We start from the raw sequence: 20,940 nt of genomic DNA, 5'->3' as shown, positions 1-20,940 counted from the left end.
GTCTTCTACCAGCTTGTTCTGTCGCATCTGCTGGTGAGACACGACGCCTTCACTTCTTCTAACTCAACACCGCCTGCCTCGTTCTTCCTCATCTGGCTGCTATGATGAAGATGGAAAACACAATGCACCCTGTCGTTTTCCCTGGTAAAGTCCTACCAGACATCAGCCATCCACATCACATCCCTCTACAGTCTGCAGGACCTGATGCTCATGGTTACACGTTGTCTGTAACACACCTTCCATCATCCATCATCCAAACCGCTTCTCCTGCTCTCAGGGTCGTGGGGGTGCTGGAGCCTACCCCAGGAGTCATTGGGCGGCAGGCGGGGAGACACCCTGGACAGGCTGCCAGGCCAACACACAGGGCCCACAAACACACACAAACTTGCTTGCTTGCTGGTTGTCCATGGTGCCCGATGATGACCATCTTCTTCTTCTATTTGTGGGTCCTTTGAGGACTCAGATAGCAGAAGATACCTGCGCAGCAGAGATGGTTTTTAAAGTGGCATGGGGGGTGTGCTTCTCCCAACACCACATGACTTGATTGTAGAGGAGATGGTTCCGATGGCGAGGGGGATCCCTAGACGACCGGCACCTCCACACAACTGCAGGGAGCTGCCGGAAATCCAGTTTTTGGGAAACCGCCTCGAAGCGTGCCGCCACAGCTTGCTTTTCTGTTGGGGTTAGCTCCCTTAGCCTTATGTCTTCCAGACTCACCCACAAGGCAGCGGGGCAGTGGTTGATAGGTGCCAGGGCGTGTCCACCAGGGTGGGCCTGCACACCATATCTCTGGGGCCCACCGCTGCTCCGAGATCCCCTGCCAAGTTAGCCTGGGGCCGCAGTTACCATGTGTGGCCACTGGGAGGCCCGGCAGGAGTCTTGGTGAAGGAGAGGCTATGTACTGGCAAGGGAAGGCTTACACGCTAGCATGCTGCCCTATTCGCCACAGAGGCTAGCCAGCGGCAGCAAGCTAAGGGCAGGAGTCTTGGTGAAGGAGAGGCTATGTACTGGCAAGGGAAGGCTAACACGCTAGCATGCTGCCCTATTCACCACAGAGGCTAGCCAGCGGCAGCAAGCTAAGGGCAGGAAGGACACAAGCGGGTTGGAAGAACACATGCACCTTCCCTCCAACTACACACTGCTGCACTAGACGCATCACAACACCCTGTGTGTACACACACACACACACACACACACACACACACACACACACACACACACACACATGCACCTGACATGACAAGGTCCTCGTTCGTCCACAAACCTCGTTTGTCTACAGAGGATTTTGTCGGTAACTTCCTGTTTCCTCATTTGTTCCATCCCCACTGGCTGTAGTGGCCCTACACACACTCCTTCATGCCACAATGCCACCTTCCTGTTGCCCGACTCATAACCGTTAAAGAGATTTGAATAAACATGTCATTAACGAGTTTTGCACAAGGGGCCAGTCAGGCTAATGACTTTTGTAGTAAAATTAAAACGTGAAGCCGGGGGAACGACACACGGGACATTCAAATCTAGTTTTAGGGTCCTCATTCCAATAGTCTGCGTTTATTCCAGATACAAGGTAAGGAAGGGCTGCACAACTTCACAGCATCGCCCTTTAGCTCTGTGACGGGGTCTTGGGGGGGGGCGGTAACACTACGGTAACACTTTAGTATGGGGAACGTAGTCACCACTAATTAGGTGCTTATTAGCATGCAAATTAGCAACATATTGGCTCTTAATTGGTAATTATTACGTACTCATTAATGCCTTATTCTGCATGGCCTTATTATACAACCAGTAAGCCATTAACTATGAGTTTTCCCTCTATAACCTCAGAAGTATTGCTTATTAGTAGCACCATCTCAATATGCTTTGCTTAGTGTGGCCTTTATAAGGTGGTAGTACCACAAGAAGAGTTATTCTCCCTTACTAACACTTAATGAATATGCTCTGTTCTTACATCACAACACACAACACTACAAGTGTTCATAGTGTTACATTACTCTACATTAAGTTGTTGTTACTTAGAATATGTTCCCCATACTAAAGTGACATCTTGATCATTACTAATTCACTAGTAATTAAGTTTTTGTTACTTAGAATATGTTCCCCATACTAAAGTGACATCTTGATCATTACTAATTCACTAGTAATTAAGTTGTTGTTACTTAGAATATGTTCCCCATACTAAAGTGACATCTTGATCAATACTAATTCACTAGTAATTAAGTTTTTGTTACTTAGAATATGTTCCCCATACTAAAGTGACATCTTGATCATTACTAATTCACTAGTAATTAAGTTTTTGTTACTTAGAATATGTTCCCCATACTAAAGTGACATCTTGATCAATACTAATTCACTAGTAATTAAGTTTTTGTTACTTAGAATATGTTCCCCATACTAAAGTGACATCTTGATCATTACTAATTCACTAGTAATTAAGTTTCTGTTACTTAGAATATGTTCCCCATACTAAAGTGACATCTTGATCATTACTAATTCACTAGTAATTAAGTTTCTGTTACTTAGAATATGTTCCCCATACTAAAGTGACATCTTGATCATTACTAATTCACCAGTAATTAAGTTTTTGTTACTTAGAGTATGTTCCCCATACTAAAGCGACATCTTGATCATTACTAATTCACTAGTAATTAAGTTTTTGTTACTTAGAATATGTTCCCCATACTAAAGTGACATCTTGATCATTACTAATTCACCAGTAATTAAGTTTTTGTTACTTAGAATATGTTCCCCATACTAAAGTGACATCTTGATCATTACTAATTCACCAGTAATTAAGTTTTTGTTACTTAGAATATGTTCCCCATACTAAAGCGACATCTTGATCATTACTAATTCACTAGTAATTAAGTGTTTTTATGTTCCCCATACTAAAGTGTTACCCAAAAATACAAATACAAATACGAATAACGTCTTGTTAGCAGGCTGCAGAGCGATGGGGGGGGGGGGCGTGACGTCATCAGCCGAGACACGGTCAGGTGTATGGAAGCCATAAATCCGCATGGCGCTCCTGCCGGCGGAGACATGACAGGGAGCGCAATTGCGCCTCCGACTGGCGAGATCCGCGAATTGAAGCTGTGAAACTAAATGTCACGACGGTCGAAGCGAAGTTCTCTCTGAAATACTTGCCAATATTCAAAATCCCCGCGTTTCCTTTCACACCTATGTGGTTTAGTCGGGACTTTCAGACTTTCCAGAAAAGCCCGAAGCAGATTGCCAGGTGTGAAACCTCTTGGACCAGGGTACAGGGATCAAAGACTCGGTCTCTGGTCCAAGCTCAGGAGGTAGTTTCGGTTCAGACCAAGCTTCATGAACGTCTAATGTGAAATCAAAGGTTCGGACTTTCGGATCAATCATAGGAAGTGATAAAACAAACACAACCAGTAACACCTAGCAACAGCGAGCGCGCCTAGCAACAGCGAGCGCACCTGGCAACAACGAGCACACCTGGCGGCAACAGCGAGCACACCTGGCGGCAACAACGAGCGCACCTAGCAACAGCGAGCACACCTGGCGGCAACAGCGAGCACACCTGGCGGCAACAGCGAGCGCACCTGGCAACAGCGAGCACACCTGGTGGCAACAGCGAGCGCACCCGGCGGCAACAGCGAGCACACCTGGCGGCAACAACGAGCGCACCTAGCAACAGCGAGCGCACCTAGCAACAGCGAGCGCACCTGGCGGCAACAGCGACCACACCTGGCGGCAACAACGAGCGCACCTAGCAACAGCGAGCGCACCTGGCAACAGCGAGCGCACCTGGCGGCAACAGCGAGCACACCTGGCGGCAACAACGAGCGCCCCTGGCGGCAACAGCGAGCGCACCTGGCGGCAACAACGAGCACACCTGGCGGCAACAACGAGCACACCTGGCGGCAACAGCGAGCGCCCCTGGCGGCAACAACGAGCACACCTGGCGGCAACAGCGAGCGCCCCTGGCGGCAACAACGAGCACACCTGGCGGCAACAACGAGCGCCCCTGGGGGCAACAGCGAGCGCACCTGGCGGCAACAACAAGCACACCTGGCGGCAACAGCGAGCACACCTGGCGGCAACAGCGAGCGCACCTGGCGGCAACAACGAGCGCCCCTGGCGGCAACAGCGAGCGCACCTGGCGGCAACAGCGAGCTCACCTGGCGGCAACAACGAGCTCACCTGGCGGCAACAGCGAGCGCCCCTGGCGGCAACAGCGAGCCAAAAGTTCAAGTCAAGGTCCGCTGGTATGAAAGCAAAAGTCCTGAACCTAATGACTATAAAATAACGGATGTGAAAGCACCAGAACCAGACTCTGGTTCAGACCTCGGTTTGGACTTTCAAGTGTGAAAGCGACCTTATTAGTACAACGGCGCCCTGTCGTCGGTTGTTAAGTTCCCCTGTGCTGCGGCCACGGGAAGCTAGCATAGCGCCGGAGGTCAGCAAGGGTTCAACATCTAGTTGGGGAAATAAAACCCTGCTAATTGTTTTTACAAATAAATAGATAAAATAGATAAACCTGACCCGGGGCAGCGGGTCTCCCCCTCCACGTCTCACCGCGGAGTCTTTAGGGCTCCCTAGAAGAAGCTGAACAGGAAACTTCTCCCCGTGTCAGGCTCCACACCGCCGGTCCTCAACACTGGACATCCGCCAAGATTCCTCCTTAAAGCGACCAAACTTATCAAAGGAACAATGTGTTCACGACCCACTGGCGAAGGACACGAGTCCGAGTGTGTTTTCACCCCGAATAAGGTCGGAAATTTCCCGTTCACCGTTAACAGCCTGGCGCCGTGGACACGCAAGGGACCGTCTCACAAAAGACACAACGGGAGTTTGTGGAAATCAGCTCGGGCAAGCGGAGAAGGGGAGAAGGGGAGGCTTATGGATGTGGTGAGGGAGGACGTGCAGGTGGCTGGTGGGACAGGAAGAGATGGAAACGGATGATCCGCTGTGGCGCCCCCTACCGGGAGCAGCCGAGACAGGCGCAAGAAGAAGGCTGATATTCACTGGGTGCCTTATACCAATGTAACAATGTACCAATGTACCAATGTAACAATGTATCAATGTACCAATGTAACAATGTAACAATGTAACAATGTACCAATGTACCAATGTGCCAATGTACCAATGTACCAATGTACCAATGTAACAATGTACCAATGTACCAATGTGCCAATGTACCAATGTACCAATGTACCAATGTAACAATGTGCCAATGTGCCAATGTGCCAATGTACCAATGTACCAATGTACCAATGTAACAATGTACCAATGTACCAATGCAACAATGCAACAATGTACCAATGTACCAATGTACCAATGTAACAATGTACCAATGTACCAACGTACCAACGTACCAACGTAACAACGTAACAACGTACCAACGTAACAACGTACCAACGTAACAACGTACCAACGTACCAACGTACCAATGTAACAATGTACCAATGTACCAATGTACCAATGTACCAATGTACCAATGTGACAATGTAACAATGTACCAATGTACCAATGTACCAATGTAACACTGTAACACTGTACCAATGTAACAATGTAACAATGTACCAATGTACCAATGTGACAATGTAACAATGTACCAATGTACCAATGTACCAATGTAACAATGTACCAATGTACCAATGCACCAATGTAACAATGTACCAATGTAACAATGTAGCAATGTACCAATGTACCAATGTACCAATGTAACAATGTACCAATGTAACAATGTACCAATGTACCAATGTAACAATGTACCAACGTACCAACGTACCAACGTACCAACGTACCAACGTACCAACGTACCAATGTAACAATGTACCAACGTACCAACGTAACAACGTACCAACGTACCAACGTACCAACGTAACAATGTACCAATGTACCAATGTAACAATGTACCAATGTACCAATGTAACAATGTACCAATGTGACAATGTAACAATGTACCAATGTACCAATGTACCAATGTAACAATGTACCAATGTAACAATGTACCAATGTAACAATGTACCAATGTACCAACGTACCAACGTAACAATGTACCAATGTACCAACGTAACAACGTACCAACGTACCAACGTACCAATGTAACAATGTACCAATGTAACAATGTACCAATGTAACAATGTACCAATGTACCAACGTACCAACGTAACAATGTACCAATGTACCAACGTACCAATGTACCAATGTACCAACGTACCAACGTAACAATGTACCAACGTAACAACGTACCAACGTACCAACGTACCAATGTAACAATGTACCAATGTACCAATGTAACAATGTACCAATGTACCAATGTACCAATGTACCAATGTGACAATGTAACAATGTACCAATGTACCAATGTACCAATGTACCAATGTAACAATGTGCCAATGTACCAATGTACCAATGTACCAATGTAACAATGTACCAATGTACCAATGCAACAATGCAACAATGTACCAATGTACCAATGTACCAATGTAACAATGTACCAATGTACCAACGTACCAACGTACCAACGTAACAACGTAACAACGTACCAACGTAACAACGTACCAACGTAACAACGTACCAACGTACCAACGTACCAACGTAACAATGTACCAATGTACCAATGTAACAATGTACCAATGTACCAATGTACCAATGTACCAATGTGACAATGTAACAATGTACCAATGTACCAATGTACCAATGTAACACTGTAACACTGTACCAATGTAACAATGTAACAATGTACCAATGTACCAATGTGACAATGTAACAATGTACCAATGTACCAATGTACCAATGTAACAATGTACCAATGTACCAATGCACCAATGTAACAATGTACCAATGTAACAATGTAGCAATGTACCAATGTACCAATGCACCAATGTAACAATGTACCAATGTACCAATGTAACAATGTACCAATGTACCAATGCACCAATGTAACAATGTACCAATGTAACAATGTAGCAATGTACCAATGTACCAATGTACCAATGTAACAATGTACCAATGTAACAATGTACCAATGTACCAATGTAACAATGTACCAACGTACCAACGTACCAACGTACCAACGTACCAACGTACCAATGTAACAATGTACCAACGTACCAACGTAACAACGTACCAACGTACCAACGTACCAACGTAACAATGTACCAATGTACCAATGTAACAATGTACCAATGTACCAATGTAACAATGTACCAATGTGACAATGTAACAATGTACCAATGTACCAATGTACCAATGTAACAATGTACCAATGTAACAATGTACCAATGTAACAATGTACCAATGTACCAACGTACCAACGTAACAATGTACCAACGTACCAACGTAACAACGTACCAACGTACCAACGTACCAATGTAACAATGTACCAATGTACCAATGTAACAATGTACCAATGTAACACTGTACCAATGTACCAACGTACCAACGTAACAATGTACCAACGTACCAACGTAACAACGTACCAACGTACCAACGTACCAATGTAACAATGTACCAATGTACCAATGTAACAATGTACCAATGTACCAATGTACCAATGTACCAATGTAACAATGTACCAATGTAACAATGTACCAATGTAACAATGTACCAATGTACCAACGTACCAACGTAACAATGTACCAACGTACCAACGTAACAACGTACCAACGTACCAACGTACCAATGTAACAATGTACCAATGTAACAATGTAACAATGTAACAATGTAACAATGTAACAATGTACCAATGTAACAATGTACCAATGTAACGATGTACCGATGTACCAATGTAACAATGTACCAATGTAACAATGTAACAATGTAACAATGTAACAATGCCACAAGCAACAACTGAAAACACAAGTGCCCGCGTGCAAGAGAAGGGCGTATTCTGAACAGTACAAAAGCTGTTCAATGGCTGCATCTGTCATCACAATGTACCTTTGTTATTTATCTCATAATAGGCTACTTATAATGAATTGGGCGCCCTACTATACACTTACTAACGAAGCCAAAACGGGATTTCATTTACTGAAGGGCAGCGACGTGACTTCATGTGAGTAAGTGATGCCGTTTCAATTTTGCCATTTTGCCTTTCCTCTTTTTTCTTATTTTACCTTTTTTTTCCGTAGTTTGCAGACGGTTCCTTAGCTACGGTCCGCCAGACCCCTTAACAACAATGAAACCATTTTCTTTAACTCAACGCATCAGCGCAAGTGAGACACCAGACATGAAAGCAATCATTAGATGATCTATAATACATCACGTTTTAACCCTGCAACTTGTACAAAAAAATGTATGTGATCGCAAACGCCGAATATAAACACAACTTGTTCGCAGTCTATTACCAGCCGCCTGTAGGTAGACGGGATCAAAGTCTGGTTTGAATTTTTTTTTAACAGATTCCAAGGAAAATAAAGTTTTCACTGAATAACGTTACAGTCGCTGGACGTCACGTTTTGCAGCTTACCAGGAGAAACTTCCAGTTCGGGAGTGGGGACGCAACTTCTCCACACGATCCAGGCTCTGGAGATTTGTTTGGGGAAAACGTCAGGAAACTTACAATCTCGCGAGAATTGGCCTGACAACTAATCTTAACCACAAGATGTCGCGAGAAAAACAGGCAAGTACACGATACAATACAATACAATACAATACAATACAATACAATACAATACAATACAATACAATACAATACAACACAATACAATACAATACAATACAATACAATAGCTTATGAAAATTATGTTTATTTCTGGTCGTTAATAACTACTAACTATTAGATGTCACTTACTAAAATGAGCTCTTTTGTTCTCTTCTCCTCTTTCTGTCTCTTTCCCAATCCTTTTTGTCTATGTATATCAGCAATAAGAATGGTTTTCATGATCCAGTAATGATGTATATTTCTCTGTATGGGAAAGCTGTTAAATTTTCTGCCTAATGTTGTACATTATTTCATTTTTTTACCTCCTCAAGAAGTTTTTTGTGGATCAGGTGGAAAGTTGCATTAAGGGTATAACTTTAAAATATCTACTACTACTACTACTACCACCACAAATTTCAGCTGCTCCCGTTAGGGGGCGCCACAGCGGACACTCCGTTTCCATCTCTTCCTGTCCTCTGCATCTTCCTCCGTCACACCAGCCACCTGCATGTCCTCCCTCACCACATCCATAAACCTCCTCTTTGGCCTTCCTCTTCTCCTCTTCCCTGGCAGCTCCATATTCAGCATCCTTCTCCCAGTATACCCAGCATCTCTCCTCCACACATGTCCACACCATCTCCATCTTGTCTCTCTTGCTTTGTCTCCAAACCGTCCAACCTGAACTGTCCCTCTAATATACTCGTTCCTAATCCTGTCCTTCTTCATCACTCCCAGTGAAAATCTTATCATCTTCACCTCTGCCACCTCCAGCTCCTCCTCCTGTCTTTTCATCAGCGCCACTGTCTCCAAACCATACAACATAGCTGGTCTCACCACCATCTTGTAAACCTTCCCTTTAACTCTTGCTGGTACCCTTCTGTCACACATCACTCCTGACACTCTTCTCCACCCACTCCACCCTGCCTGCACTCTCTTCTTCACCTCTCTTCTGCACTCCCCGTTACTTTGGACAGTTGACCCCAAGTATTTAAACTCATCCACCTTCGTCACCTCCACTCCTTGCATCCTCACCATTCCTCTGTCCTCCCTCTCATTCACACATAGGTATTCTGTCTTGCTCCTACTGACTTTCATTCCTCTTCTCTCTAGTGCATACCTCCACCTCTCCAGGCTCTCCTCCACCTGCACCCTACTCTCCCTACAGATCACAATCTCATCTCCGAACATTATCGTCCATGGAGACTCCTGCCTGGTCTCGTCCGTCAACCTATTCATCACCATTGCAAACAAGAAAGGGCTCAGAACCGATCCTTGATGTAATCCCACCTCCACCTTGAACCCGTCTGTCACCCAACCACACACCTCACCACTGTCACACTGCCCTCATACATATCCTGCACCACTCCTACATACTTCTCATCCACTCCCGTCTTCCTCGTACAATACCACACCTCCTCTCTCGGCACTCTGTCATAAGCTTTCTCTAAATCCACAAAGACACAATGTACCTCCTTCTGGCCTCCTCTATACTTCATCAACATTCTCAAAGCAAACATCGCATCTGTGGTGCTCTTTCATGGCATGAAACCATACTGCTGCTGCTGATCACCACCTCTCCTCCTCTTAACCTAGCTTCTATTACTCTTTCCCATATCTTCATGCTGTGGCTGATCAACTTTATACCTCTGTAGTTGCTACAGCTCTGCACATCACCCTTGTTCTTGAAAATCGGTACCAGTATGCTTCTTCTCCACTCCTCAGGCATCCTCTCACTTTCCAGGATTGTGTTAAACAATCTAGTTAAAAACTCCACTGCCACCTCTCCTAAACACCTCCATGCCTCCACAGGTATGTCATCAGGACCAACTGCCTTTCCACTCTTCATCCTCTTCATAGCTGCCCTCACTTCCTCCTTTGCTAATCCACTGCACTTCCTGATTCACTATCCCTACATCATCCAACCTTCTCTCTCTCTCTCATTTTCTTCATTCATCAGCCCCTCAAAGTATTCCTTCCACCTTCTCAGCACACTCTCCTCGCTTGTCAGCACATTTCCATCTCTATCCTTGATCACCCTAACTTGCTGCACATCCTTCCCAGCTCGGTCCCTCTGTCTAGCCAATCGGTACAAGTCCTTTTCCCCTTCCTTAGTGTCTAACCTGTCATACAACTCACCATACGCCTTTTCCTTTGCCTTTGCCACCTCTCTCTTCGCTTTACGCTGCATCTCCTTGTACTCTTGTCTACTTTCTTCATCTCTCTGACTGTCCCACTTCTTCTTTAACAACCTCTTCCTCTGTATACTTTGCTGTACTTCCTCATTCCACCACCAAGTCTCATTGTCTTCCTTCCTCTTTCCTGATGACACACCAAGTACCTTCCTAGCTGTCTCCCTCACTATTTCTGCAGTGGTTTTCCAGCCATCTGACAACTCTTCACTACCACCCAGTGCCTGTCTAAACTCCTCCCTGAACTCCACACAACAGTCTTCCTTCTTCAACTTCCACCGTTTGATCTTCAGCTGTGTCTTCACTTGCTTCCTCATCTTGGTCTCCAAAGTCATCTTACAGACCACCATCCGATGCTGCCTAGCTACGTTCTCCCCTGTCACCACCTTGCAGTCTCCAATCCCTTTTAGACCACACCTCCTACATAAGATATAGTCCACCTGTGTGCACTTTCCTCCACTCTTGTACGTCACCCTGTGTTCCTCCCTCTTCTTGAAATATGTATTCACCACAGCCATTTCCTTCCTTTTCACAAAATCCACCACCACCTGTCCTTCCACATTCCTCTCCTTGACACCATCGCTACCCATCACCTCCTCATCACCTCTGTTCCCTTCACCAACTTGCACATTGAAGTCCGCTCCAATCACCACTCTCTCCTCCTTGGGTACCCTCTCCACCACGTCGTCCAACTCACTCCAGAATTCTTCTTTCTCCTCAATCTCACACCCAACTTGCGGGGCATATGTGCTGATAACATTCAGCAATAAACCTTCAATTTCCAGCTTCATACTCATCACTCTGTCTGACACTCTCTTCACCTCCAGCACGCTCTTGACATACTCTTCCTTCAGAATTACCCCTACCCCATTACTCCTCCCATTCACACCATGGTAGAAGAGTCTGAACCCACCTCCGATACTCCTGGCCTTACTCCCCTTCCACCTGATCTCTTGCACACACAGTACGCCTACCTTCCTTCTCTCCATCATGTCAGCCAGCTCTCTCCCTTTACCAGTCATAGTGCCAACATTCAAAGTTCTGACTCTCCCCTCCACACTCCTACCCTTCCTCCTCTCCCACTGCCTCTGGACAGGCCTTTCCCCTCTCCTTCTCCTTCACCCAACAGTAGCATAGTTTCCACCGGCACCTGCTGGTCAACTGTACTGGTGGCGGTTGTTGGTAACCCGGGCCTCAACCGATTCGGCATGGAAATCTGGTTTATGATCCGCATATTTGATTTGGCCAAGGTTTTACACCGGATGCCATTCCTGACGCAACCCTCCCCATTTATTGCGGAAGCCCAGAAGCTGGGTTAGAGAGAGAGCACATCGACGCCCTGGACAGGCCTGTCCAGGGCGTCTCCCCGCCTGCCGCCCAGTGCCTGCTGGGATAGGCTCCAGCATCCCCGCCACCCTGAGAGCAGGATAAGCGGTTCAGATAATGGATGGATAGTGTAAACTACTAATAAGACACGTTAGCCCCTAGCTAACAGGTCTGACCCTAGTTAACGGGTCTGACCCTTTAGCCGAGCCTAACCGGTTATTTTCTTGCCCGGTGCGGGATTCGATACGACGTGTACTGCACCACAAGGCGACGTCACTACCCGCTCGGCTAAAGGGTCAGACCCGTTAGCTAGGGGCTAACGTGTCTTATTAGTAGTTTACACTAGTATACAGAAAATGTTCGGGTAAAAACTATATTGTTTAACCACGGAACTTGTTTTTATGTTAATCTTACGTTTTTTATTTTCAATTTGCGCTCAGATCTGCGCTTTGGCCATACGTGTACACGTCGACCATGCCAACAACGCTCACTGCAATGACTAGAGAGCCAGTTTCGGGAGGTTGGCTTGGTTTGTTCCCCCCTACGGTCCGTGTGAACGGGGCGTTTACAGCAGGCTGGCGAGCTCCTCGCACCGCCCCGCGGGGAAACACGGTGAGACAAATCACTTCCCGACGCCGTCCGCGTCCGCAAAACACTTCCGGATGTTTGAAATGAACTTTTTGTTCCCCTCGGTTGTGGTTTCCCCGACATTAACTGTAGATTGATGAACATGAGGGACTAAACAGCACAGAGGAGGAGGAGGAGGAGGAGAAGCTGACAGGAGACAAAAGGAGAGGTCGGGGCCCAACTTTTGACGGTACACGAAGTTTTGTCAACTTTGGGCGCTGCTGTCGGTGACGATGAGAAACCTTTCAGCTGTAATGTGGACCGGGTCTTCCAGGACCAGGTCTTTCAGGACCAGGTCTTTCAGTTATAATGTGGACCAGGTTTCTCAGGACCATGGTCTTTCAGTTGTAATGTGGACCAGGTCTTCCAGGACCAGGTCTTTCAGTTGTAATGTGGACCGGGTCTTCCAGGACCAGGTCTTTCAGTTATAATGTGGACCGGGTCTTTCAGTTATAATGTGGACCAGGTCTTTCAGTTATAATGTGGACCAGGTCTTTCAGGACCAGGTCTTTCAGTTATAATGTGGACCAGGTCTTCCAGGACCAAGTCTTTCAGTTGTAATGTGGACCAGGTCTTCCAGGACCAGGTCTTTCAGTTATAATGTGGACCAGGTCTTTCAGGACCAGGTCTTTCAGTTGTAATGTGGACCAGGTCTTTCAGTTATAATGTGGACCAGGTCTTCCAGGACCAGGTCTTTCAGTTATAATGTGGACCAGGTCTTTCAGAACCAGGTCTTTCAGTTGTAATGTGGACCAGGTCTTTCAGGACCAGGTCTTTCAGTTATAATGTGGACCAGGTCTTCCAGGACCAGGCCTTTCAGTTGTAATGTGGACCAGGTCTTTCAGTTATAATGTGGACCAGGTCTTTCAGTTATAATGTGGACCGGGTCTTTCAGTTATAATGTGGACCAGGTCTTTCAGTTATAATGTGGACCAGGTCTTTCAGGACCAGGTCTTTCAGTTATAATGTGGACCAGGTCTTCCAGGACCAAGTCTTTCAGTTGTAATGTGGACCAGGTCTTCCAGGACCAGGTCTTTCAGTTATAATGTGGACCAGGTCTTTCAGGACCAGGTCTTTCAGTTGTAATGTGGACCAGGTCTTTCAGTTATAATGTGGACCAGGTCTTCCAGGACCAGGTCTTTCAGTTATAATGTGGACCAGGTCTTTCAGAACCAGGTCTTTCAGTTGTAATGTGGACCAAGTCTTTCAGGACCAGGTCTTTCAGTTATAATGTGGACCAGGTCTTCCAGGACCAGGCCTTTCAGTTGTAATGTGGACCAGGTCTTTCAGGACCAGGTCTTTCAGTTATAAAGTGGACCAGGTAGGTCTTTCAGTTATAATGTGAACCAGGTTTTTCAGGACCAGGTCTTTCAGTTGTAATGTGGACCAGGTCTTTCAGTTATAATGTGGACCAGGTCTTCCAGGACCAGGTCTTTCAGTTGTAATGTGGACCAGGTCTTTCAGGACCAGGTCTTTCAGTTATAATGTGGACCAGGTCTTCCAGGACCAGGTCTTTCAGTTGTAATGTGGACCACGTCTTTCAGGACCAGGTCTTGCAGTTATAATGTGGACCGGGTCTTTCAGGACCAGGTCTTTCAGTTATAATGTGGACCAGGTCTTTCAGCACCAGGTCTTTCAATTATAATGTGGACCAGGTCTTTCAGGACCAGGTCTTTCAGTTATAATGTGGACCAGGTCTTTCAGTTATAATGTTGACCAGGTCTTTCAGTTGTAATGTGGACCAGGTCTTTCAGGACCAGGTCTTTCAGTTATAATGTGGACCAGGTCTTTCAGGACCAGGTCTTTCAGTTATAATGTGGACCAGGTCCCTCCTTCCGCGGTTATTCTGGCTGACGTGACTGAGGTTCGAGGGAAGGGGTCTGTAGAGGCTTTGCAGACGTGCACGGTGTGCTTGGTTGTGGCTGAGTCAGGAGTTCAGCTGCAGTCTGTGAGGTGTGTCTCGTCTCTCTCCTCTAGGCCTGAGAACGAGGTCCAGAATACAGACGTCTTTACTTTCTCTGCAGATGACAGACACCGTTTCTCTGTCGATGGTGTGTGTGAGACATATATACGTTGTATTACTTCATAAGCCTGCTTTCCTTCGGCTCCCAGACAGCCCCGAGGTCAGTTTGACTCAAGACCTGAGGAGGAGGAGGGCGGCGATGAAAAGCAGCGTCTAAAGGAGCGGAGCAGCCTCCGTTGGCCTGCTCGGGCGGTTCTTCTACCGGTCAGTCCATAGAGTCCATACAGAGGGGGCCGATCCATCAGGAACAGTTGATCAATACATGATGAGTTTAGAGATGTGCTTCTTCTACTGGGGCCCAATAGTTGTTGGCTTTACTTTGGAGTTTAGCCTGTCTTAGTTTTTGTTGTAATCTTTAATCTACTACAAACACCACCAACAACAACAGAGGTGAACATTTGGTTGACGCTGGGTCTCCTTTGACTCACATGGAAACAGAGTCGAGTAAATAAACAGAAATGGAACAGAAACAACAGTAATAATACAGCCCTAAAAATACATCTGTGTGTATTAAACCCAATACGCAGCGCAGCCATGTACGATCAAACTAAAAATGACCTTCACGACATGTAAACCAGACTAAAAATGACCTTCACGACATGTAAACCAGACTAAAAATGACCTTCACGACATGTAAACCAAACTAAAAATTACCGTCACGACATGTAAACCAAACTGAAAATGACCTTCACGACATGTAAACCAGACTGAAAATGACCTTCACGACATGTAAATCAAACTGAAAATGACCTTCACGACATGTAAACCAGACTGAAAATGGCCTTCACGACATGTAAACCAGACTAAAAATGACCTTCACGACATGTAAACAAACTAAAAATGACCTTCACGACATGTAAACAAGACTAAAAATGCCCTTCACGACATGTAAACAAGACTAAAAATGACCTTCTCGACATGTAAACCAGACTAAAAATGACCTTCACGACATGTAAACCAGACTAAAAATGACCTTCACGACAGGTAAACCAAACTGAAAATGACCTTCACGACATGTAAACCAGACTAAAAATGACCTTCGCGACATGTAAACCAGACTAAAAATGACCTTCACGACATGTAAACCAGACTAAAAATGACCTTCACGACAGGTAAACCAAACTGAAAATGACCTTCACGACATGTAAACCGGACTAAAAATGACCTTCACGACAGGTAAACCAAACTGAAAATGACCTTCACGACATGTAAACCAGACTAAAATGACCTTCACGACATGTAAACCAAACTAAAAATGACCTTCACGATATGTAAACCAAATTAAAAATGACCTTCACGACATGTAAACCAAACTAAAAATGACCTTCACGACATGTAAACCAGACTAAAAATGACCTTCACGACATGTAAACCAGACTGAAAATGACCTTCACGACATGTAAACCAGACTGAAAATGGCCTTCACGACATGTAAACCAGACTAAAAATGACCTTCACGACATGTAAACCAGACTAAAAATGACCTTCACGACATGTAAACAAGACTAAAAATGCCCTTCACGACATGTAAACAAGACTAAAAATGACCTTCTCGACATGTAAACCAGACTAAAAATGACCTTCACGACATGTAAACCAGACTAAAAATGACCTTCACGACAGGTAAACCAAACTGAAAATGACCTTCACGACATGTAAACCAGACTAAAAATGACCTTCTCGACATGTAAACCAGACTAAAAATGACCTTCACGACATGTAAACCAGACTAAAAATGACCTTCACGACAGGTAAACCAAACTGAATATGACCTTCACGACATGTAAACCAGACTAAAAATGACCTTCACGACAGGTAAACCAAACTGAAAATGACCTTCACGACATGTAAACCAGACTAAAATGACCTTCACGACATGTAAGCCAAACTAAAAATGACCTTCACGACATGTAAACCAAATTAAAAATGACCTTCACGACATGTAAACCAAACTAAAAATGACCTTCACGACATGTAAACAAGACTAAAAATGACCTTCTCGACATGTAAACCAGACTAAAAATGACCTTCACGACATGTAAACCAGACTGAAAATGACCTTCACGACATGTAAACCAGACTGAAAATGACCTTCACGACATTCAAACCAAACTAAAAATGACCTTCACGACATTAAACCAGACTAAAAATGCCCTTCACGACATGTAAACCAAATTAAAAATGACCTTCACGACATGTAAACCAAATTAAAAATGACCTTCACGACATGTAAACCAAATTAAAAATGACCTTCACGACATGTAAACAAGACTAAAAATGACCTTCTCGACATGTAAACCAGACTAAAAATGACCTTCACGACATTAAACCAGACTAAAAATGCCCTTCACGACATGTAAACCAAACTAAAAATGACCTTCACGACATGTAAACCAAATTAAAAATGACCTTCACGACATGTAAACCAAATTAAAAATGACCTTCACGACATGTAAACAAGACTAAAAATGACCTTCTCGACATGTAAACCAGACTAAAAATGACCTTCACGACATGTAAACCAGACTGAAAATGACCTTCACGACATGTAAACCAGACTGAAAATGACCTTCACGACATTCAAACCAAACTAAAAATGACCTTCACGACATTAAACCAGACTGAAAATGCCCTTCACGACATGTAAACCAGACTAAAAATGACCTTCATGACAAAGACATGTAAACTCAACCAAACCAAATAAGAGGGGGCAGCTGTCACGACTGTCTTTATGTGGTCTTGGTGATGATGAGGGAGACCCTCCTCTTCCTCCAGTGTGGATTTAGTGAGTTTTAAGCTAAAGGTTCATTTACAGGCTATTGGCAGCATGTGACTCTTAACCTGAACGTGACCCATGTTGTGTTTCTGCCGATATGTCGATACCGGCTGATTAACGTGATGTACCGGATGTTTAACAGCGTGTCTTCGTGACTCTTCTAAGCTCCTGTCTGTCTAACATCCACTTATTCCATCTGCAAAGCAGCCCAGTAGTCTCAGATCTGCCAGGTCAACCTCAGTCTGACCTTCATTCAGCACCTTGACATTTTCCCCTGTGGGAGGATTTCTGTCTGTTGCGGACCACAAGGTGGCGCTGTTTAACCATAAAACGAACTTTTCAGAGGACCCCAGTTATCATTGGGGGCTATCATTTACACCGTCTGCACTGTTATTACGTCTGGGCGATAAAGATATAATAAATATAATATAGTGAGCAGATCTATTTATTATGTGCAAATAGTGAGCAGAGCTATTTATTATGTGCAGATAGTGAGCAGATCTATTTATTATGTGCAGATAGTGAGCAGATCTATTTATTATGTGCAGATAGTGAGCAGATCTATTTATTATGTGCAGATAGTGAGCAGATCTATTTATTATGTGCAGATAGTGAGCAGAGCTATTTATTATGTGCAGATAGTGAGCAGATCTATTTATTATGTGCAGATAGTGAGCAGATCTATTTATTATGTGCAGATAGTGAGCAGATCTATTTATTATGTGCAGATAGTGAGCAGATCTATTTATTATGTGCAGATAGTGAGCAGAGCTATTTATAATGTGCAGCTAATGAGCAGATCTATTTATTATATGCAGATAGTGAGCAGATCTATTTATTATATGCAGATAGTGAGCAGATCTATTTATTATGTGCAGCTAGTGAGCAGATCTATTTATTATATGCAGATAGTGAGCAGATCTATTTATTATATGCAGCTAGTGAGCGGATCTATTTATTATGTGCAGATAGTGAGCAGAGCTATTTATTATGTGCAGATAGTGAGCAGATCTATTTATAATGTGCAAATAGTGAGCAGATCTATTTATTATGTGCAGATAGTGAGCAGATCTGTTTATTATGGGCAGATAGTGAGCAGATCTATTTATTATATGCAGATAGTGAGCAGAGCTATTTATAATGTGCAGCTAATGAGCAGATCTATTTATTATATGCAGATAGTGAGCAGATCTATTTATTATATGCAGATAGTGAGCAGATCTATTTATTATGTGCAGCTAGTGAGCAGATCTATTTATTATATGCAGATAGTGAGCAGATCTATTTATTATGTGCAGATAGTGAGCAGATCTGTTTATTATATGCAGATAGTGAGCAGAGCTATTTATTATGTGCAGATAGTGAGCAGAGCTATTTATTATGTGCAGATAGTGAGCAGAGCTATTTATTATGTGCAGATAGTGAGCAGAGCTATTTATTATGTGCAGATAGTGATCAGATCTATTTATTATATGCAGATAGTGAGCAGAGCTATTTATTATGTGCAGATAGTGAGCAGAGCTATTTATTATGTGCAGATAGTGAGCCGATCTATTTATTATATGCAGATAGTGAGCAGATCTGTTTATGATATGCAGATAGTGAGCAGATCTATTTATTATATGCAGATAGTGAGCAGATCTATTTATTATGTGCAGATAGTGAGCAGATCTATTTATTATATGCAGATAGTGAGCAGATCTGTTTATTATATGCAGATAGTGAGCAGAGCTATTTATTATATGCAGATAGTGAGCAGAGCTATTTATTATATGCAGATAGTTAGCAGATCTGTTTATTATATGCAGCTAGTGAGCAGATCTATTTATTATGTGCAGATAGTGAGCAGATCTATTTATTGTGTGCAGATAGTGAGCAGATCTATTTATTATGTGCAGATAGTGAGCAGATCTATTTATTATGTGCAGATAGTGAGCAGATCTATTTATTATGTGCAGATGGTGAGCAGATCTATTTATTATGTGCAGATAGTGAGCAGATCTATTTATTATGTGCAGATAGTGAGCAGAGCTATTTATTATGTGCAGATAGTGAGCAGAGCTATTTATTATGTGCAGATAGTGAGCAGATCTATTTATTATGTGCAGATAGTGAGCAGATCTATTTATTATATGCAGATAGTGAGCAGATCTGTTTATTATATGCAGATAGTGAGCAGAGCTATTTATTATATGCAGATAGTGAGCAGATCTATTTATTATATGCAGATAGTGAGCAGATCTATTTATTATGTGCAGATAGTGAGCAGATCTGTTTATAATGGGCAGATAGTGAGCAGATCTATTTATTATGTGCAGATAGTGAGCAGATCTATTTATTATGTGCAGATAGTGAGCAGATCTGTTTATTATGGGCAGATAGTGAGCAGATCTATTTATTATATGCAGCTAGTGAGCAGAGCTAGCTAACGCTGCTCTGGCAGATCGTGTTGCTGGTAATAAGAACATCTGCTCGGTTTCCTGTTTTTAAAGTATATTTATTTACCCCGGGAAGGCTTGTTCTGAAGACAGGGCTCTGTTGTGTCTGTGTAGGAGAGTGGGGGAAGAGGAGGATGGACGGAGAGCCCGAGCCGGTCCTGGGGGACGGACAGGAAGAGGTGGAGCTGGACGGGACTCCTCCCCCGGTAAACTAAAAGTTAAACAGATATATCCTGTCATTTGTTTTTATGACGTGACGTTTGCCTGTTGCTACATGTGTACTGGTGGTCCCAGTCCCCCCCCCCTTTTTTTCTCCCCAATTTTATCAGGTCAATCACCCCACTCTTCCGAGCAGCCCCGGTCTCTGCTCCACCCCCTCTGCTGATCCGGGGAGGGCTGCAGACTACCACATGCCTCCTCCCATACATGTGGAGTCACCAGCTGCTTCTTTTCACCTGACAGTGAGGAGTTTCACCCCTCCCACCCCGAACAGGCGCCCCGACCGACCAGAGGAGGCGCTAGTGCAGTGACCAGGACACATACCCACATCCGGCTTCCCACCTGCAGACACGGCCGATTGTGTCTGTAGGGACGCCCGACCAGGCCGGATGTAACACGGGGATTCGAACCGGCGACCCCCGTGTTGGTAGGCAGTGTAATAGACCACCACGCCTCCTGTACGCCCCTGGTGGTTCCAGTTTGTCACCATTCTGCCCGTACTACTGGTGACGTCTGTCCGTCCTGCCTGTCTCCACTGGAGGGCGCTGTCCCCCCTGTCTGTTTCCTGTACTGGTCACTACTCACATCAGTGTGACAGCACACGTCAGCACGCAGGTAGAACTGACACACCAGAGCTCCAAGTCGTTAACCGACGGGAGAAATGTTACCGTCGTGCCTTTATTACGAAGTAACATACGCTGGTGTTGATTTACATTTACTCC

At 44.4% G+C, this 20,940-nt stretch overlaps 1 protein-coding gene across 1 annotated transcript in view; it reads right to left on the bottom strand.

Annotated features, from left to right (window-relative positions):
- Nucleotides 1-8,860, bottom strand: part of LOC130130942 (type II inositol 3,4-bisphosphate 4-phosphatase-like) — a 52,213-nt gene extending 43,353 nt beyond the window's left edge. Inside the window, exons 1-2 of the mRNA XM_056300807.1 lie at nt 8,771-8,860; nt 8,447-8,569 (exon numbers count right to left, since the gene is read on the bottom strand). Coding sequence (XP_056156782.1) covers nt 8,447-8,569; nt 8,771-8,860 — 213 coding nt within the window. The remainder of the gene's footprint in view (nt 1-8,446; nt 8,570-8,770) is intronic.
- Between the last annotated feature and the right edge of the window lie 12,080 nt (nt 8,861-20,940).

Source organism: Lampris incognitus, chromosome 20 (assembly GCF_029633865.1).
Source record: "Lampris incognitus isolate fLamInc1 chromosome 20, fLamInc1.hap2, whole genome shotgun sequence".
NCBI lineage: Eukaryota > Metazoa > Chordata > Actinopteri > Lampriformes > Lampridae > Lampris > Lampris incognitus.
Note: the sequence above shows the minus strand (reverse complement) of the source record. Positions and strands in the feature narration are given on the sequence as shown.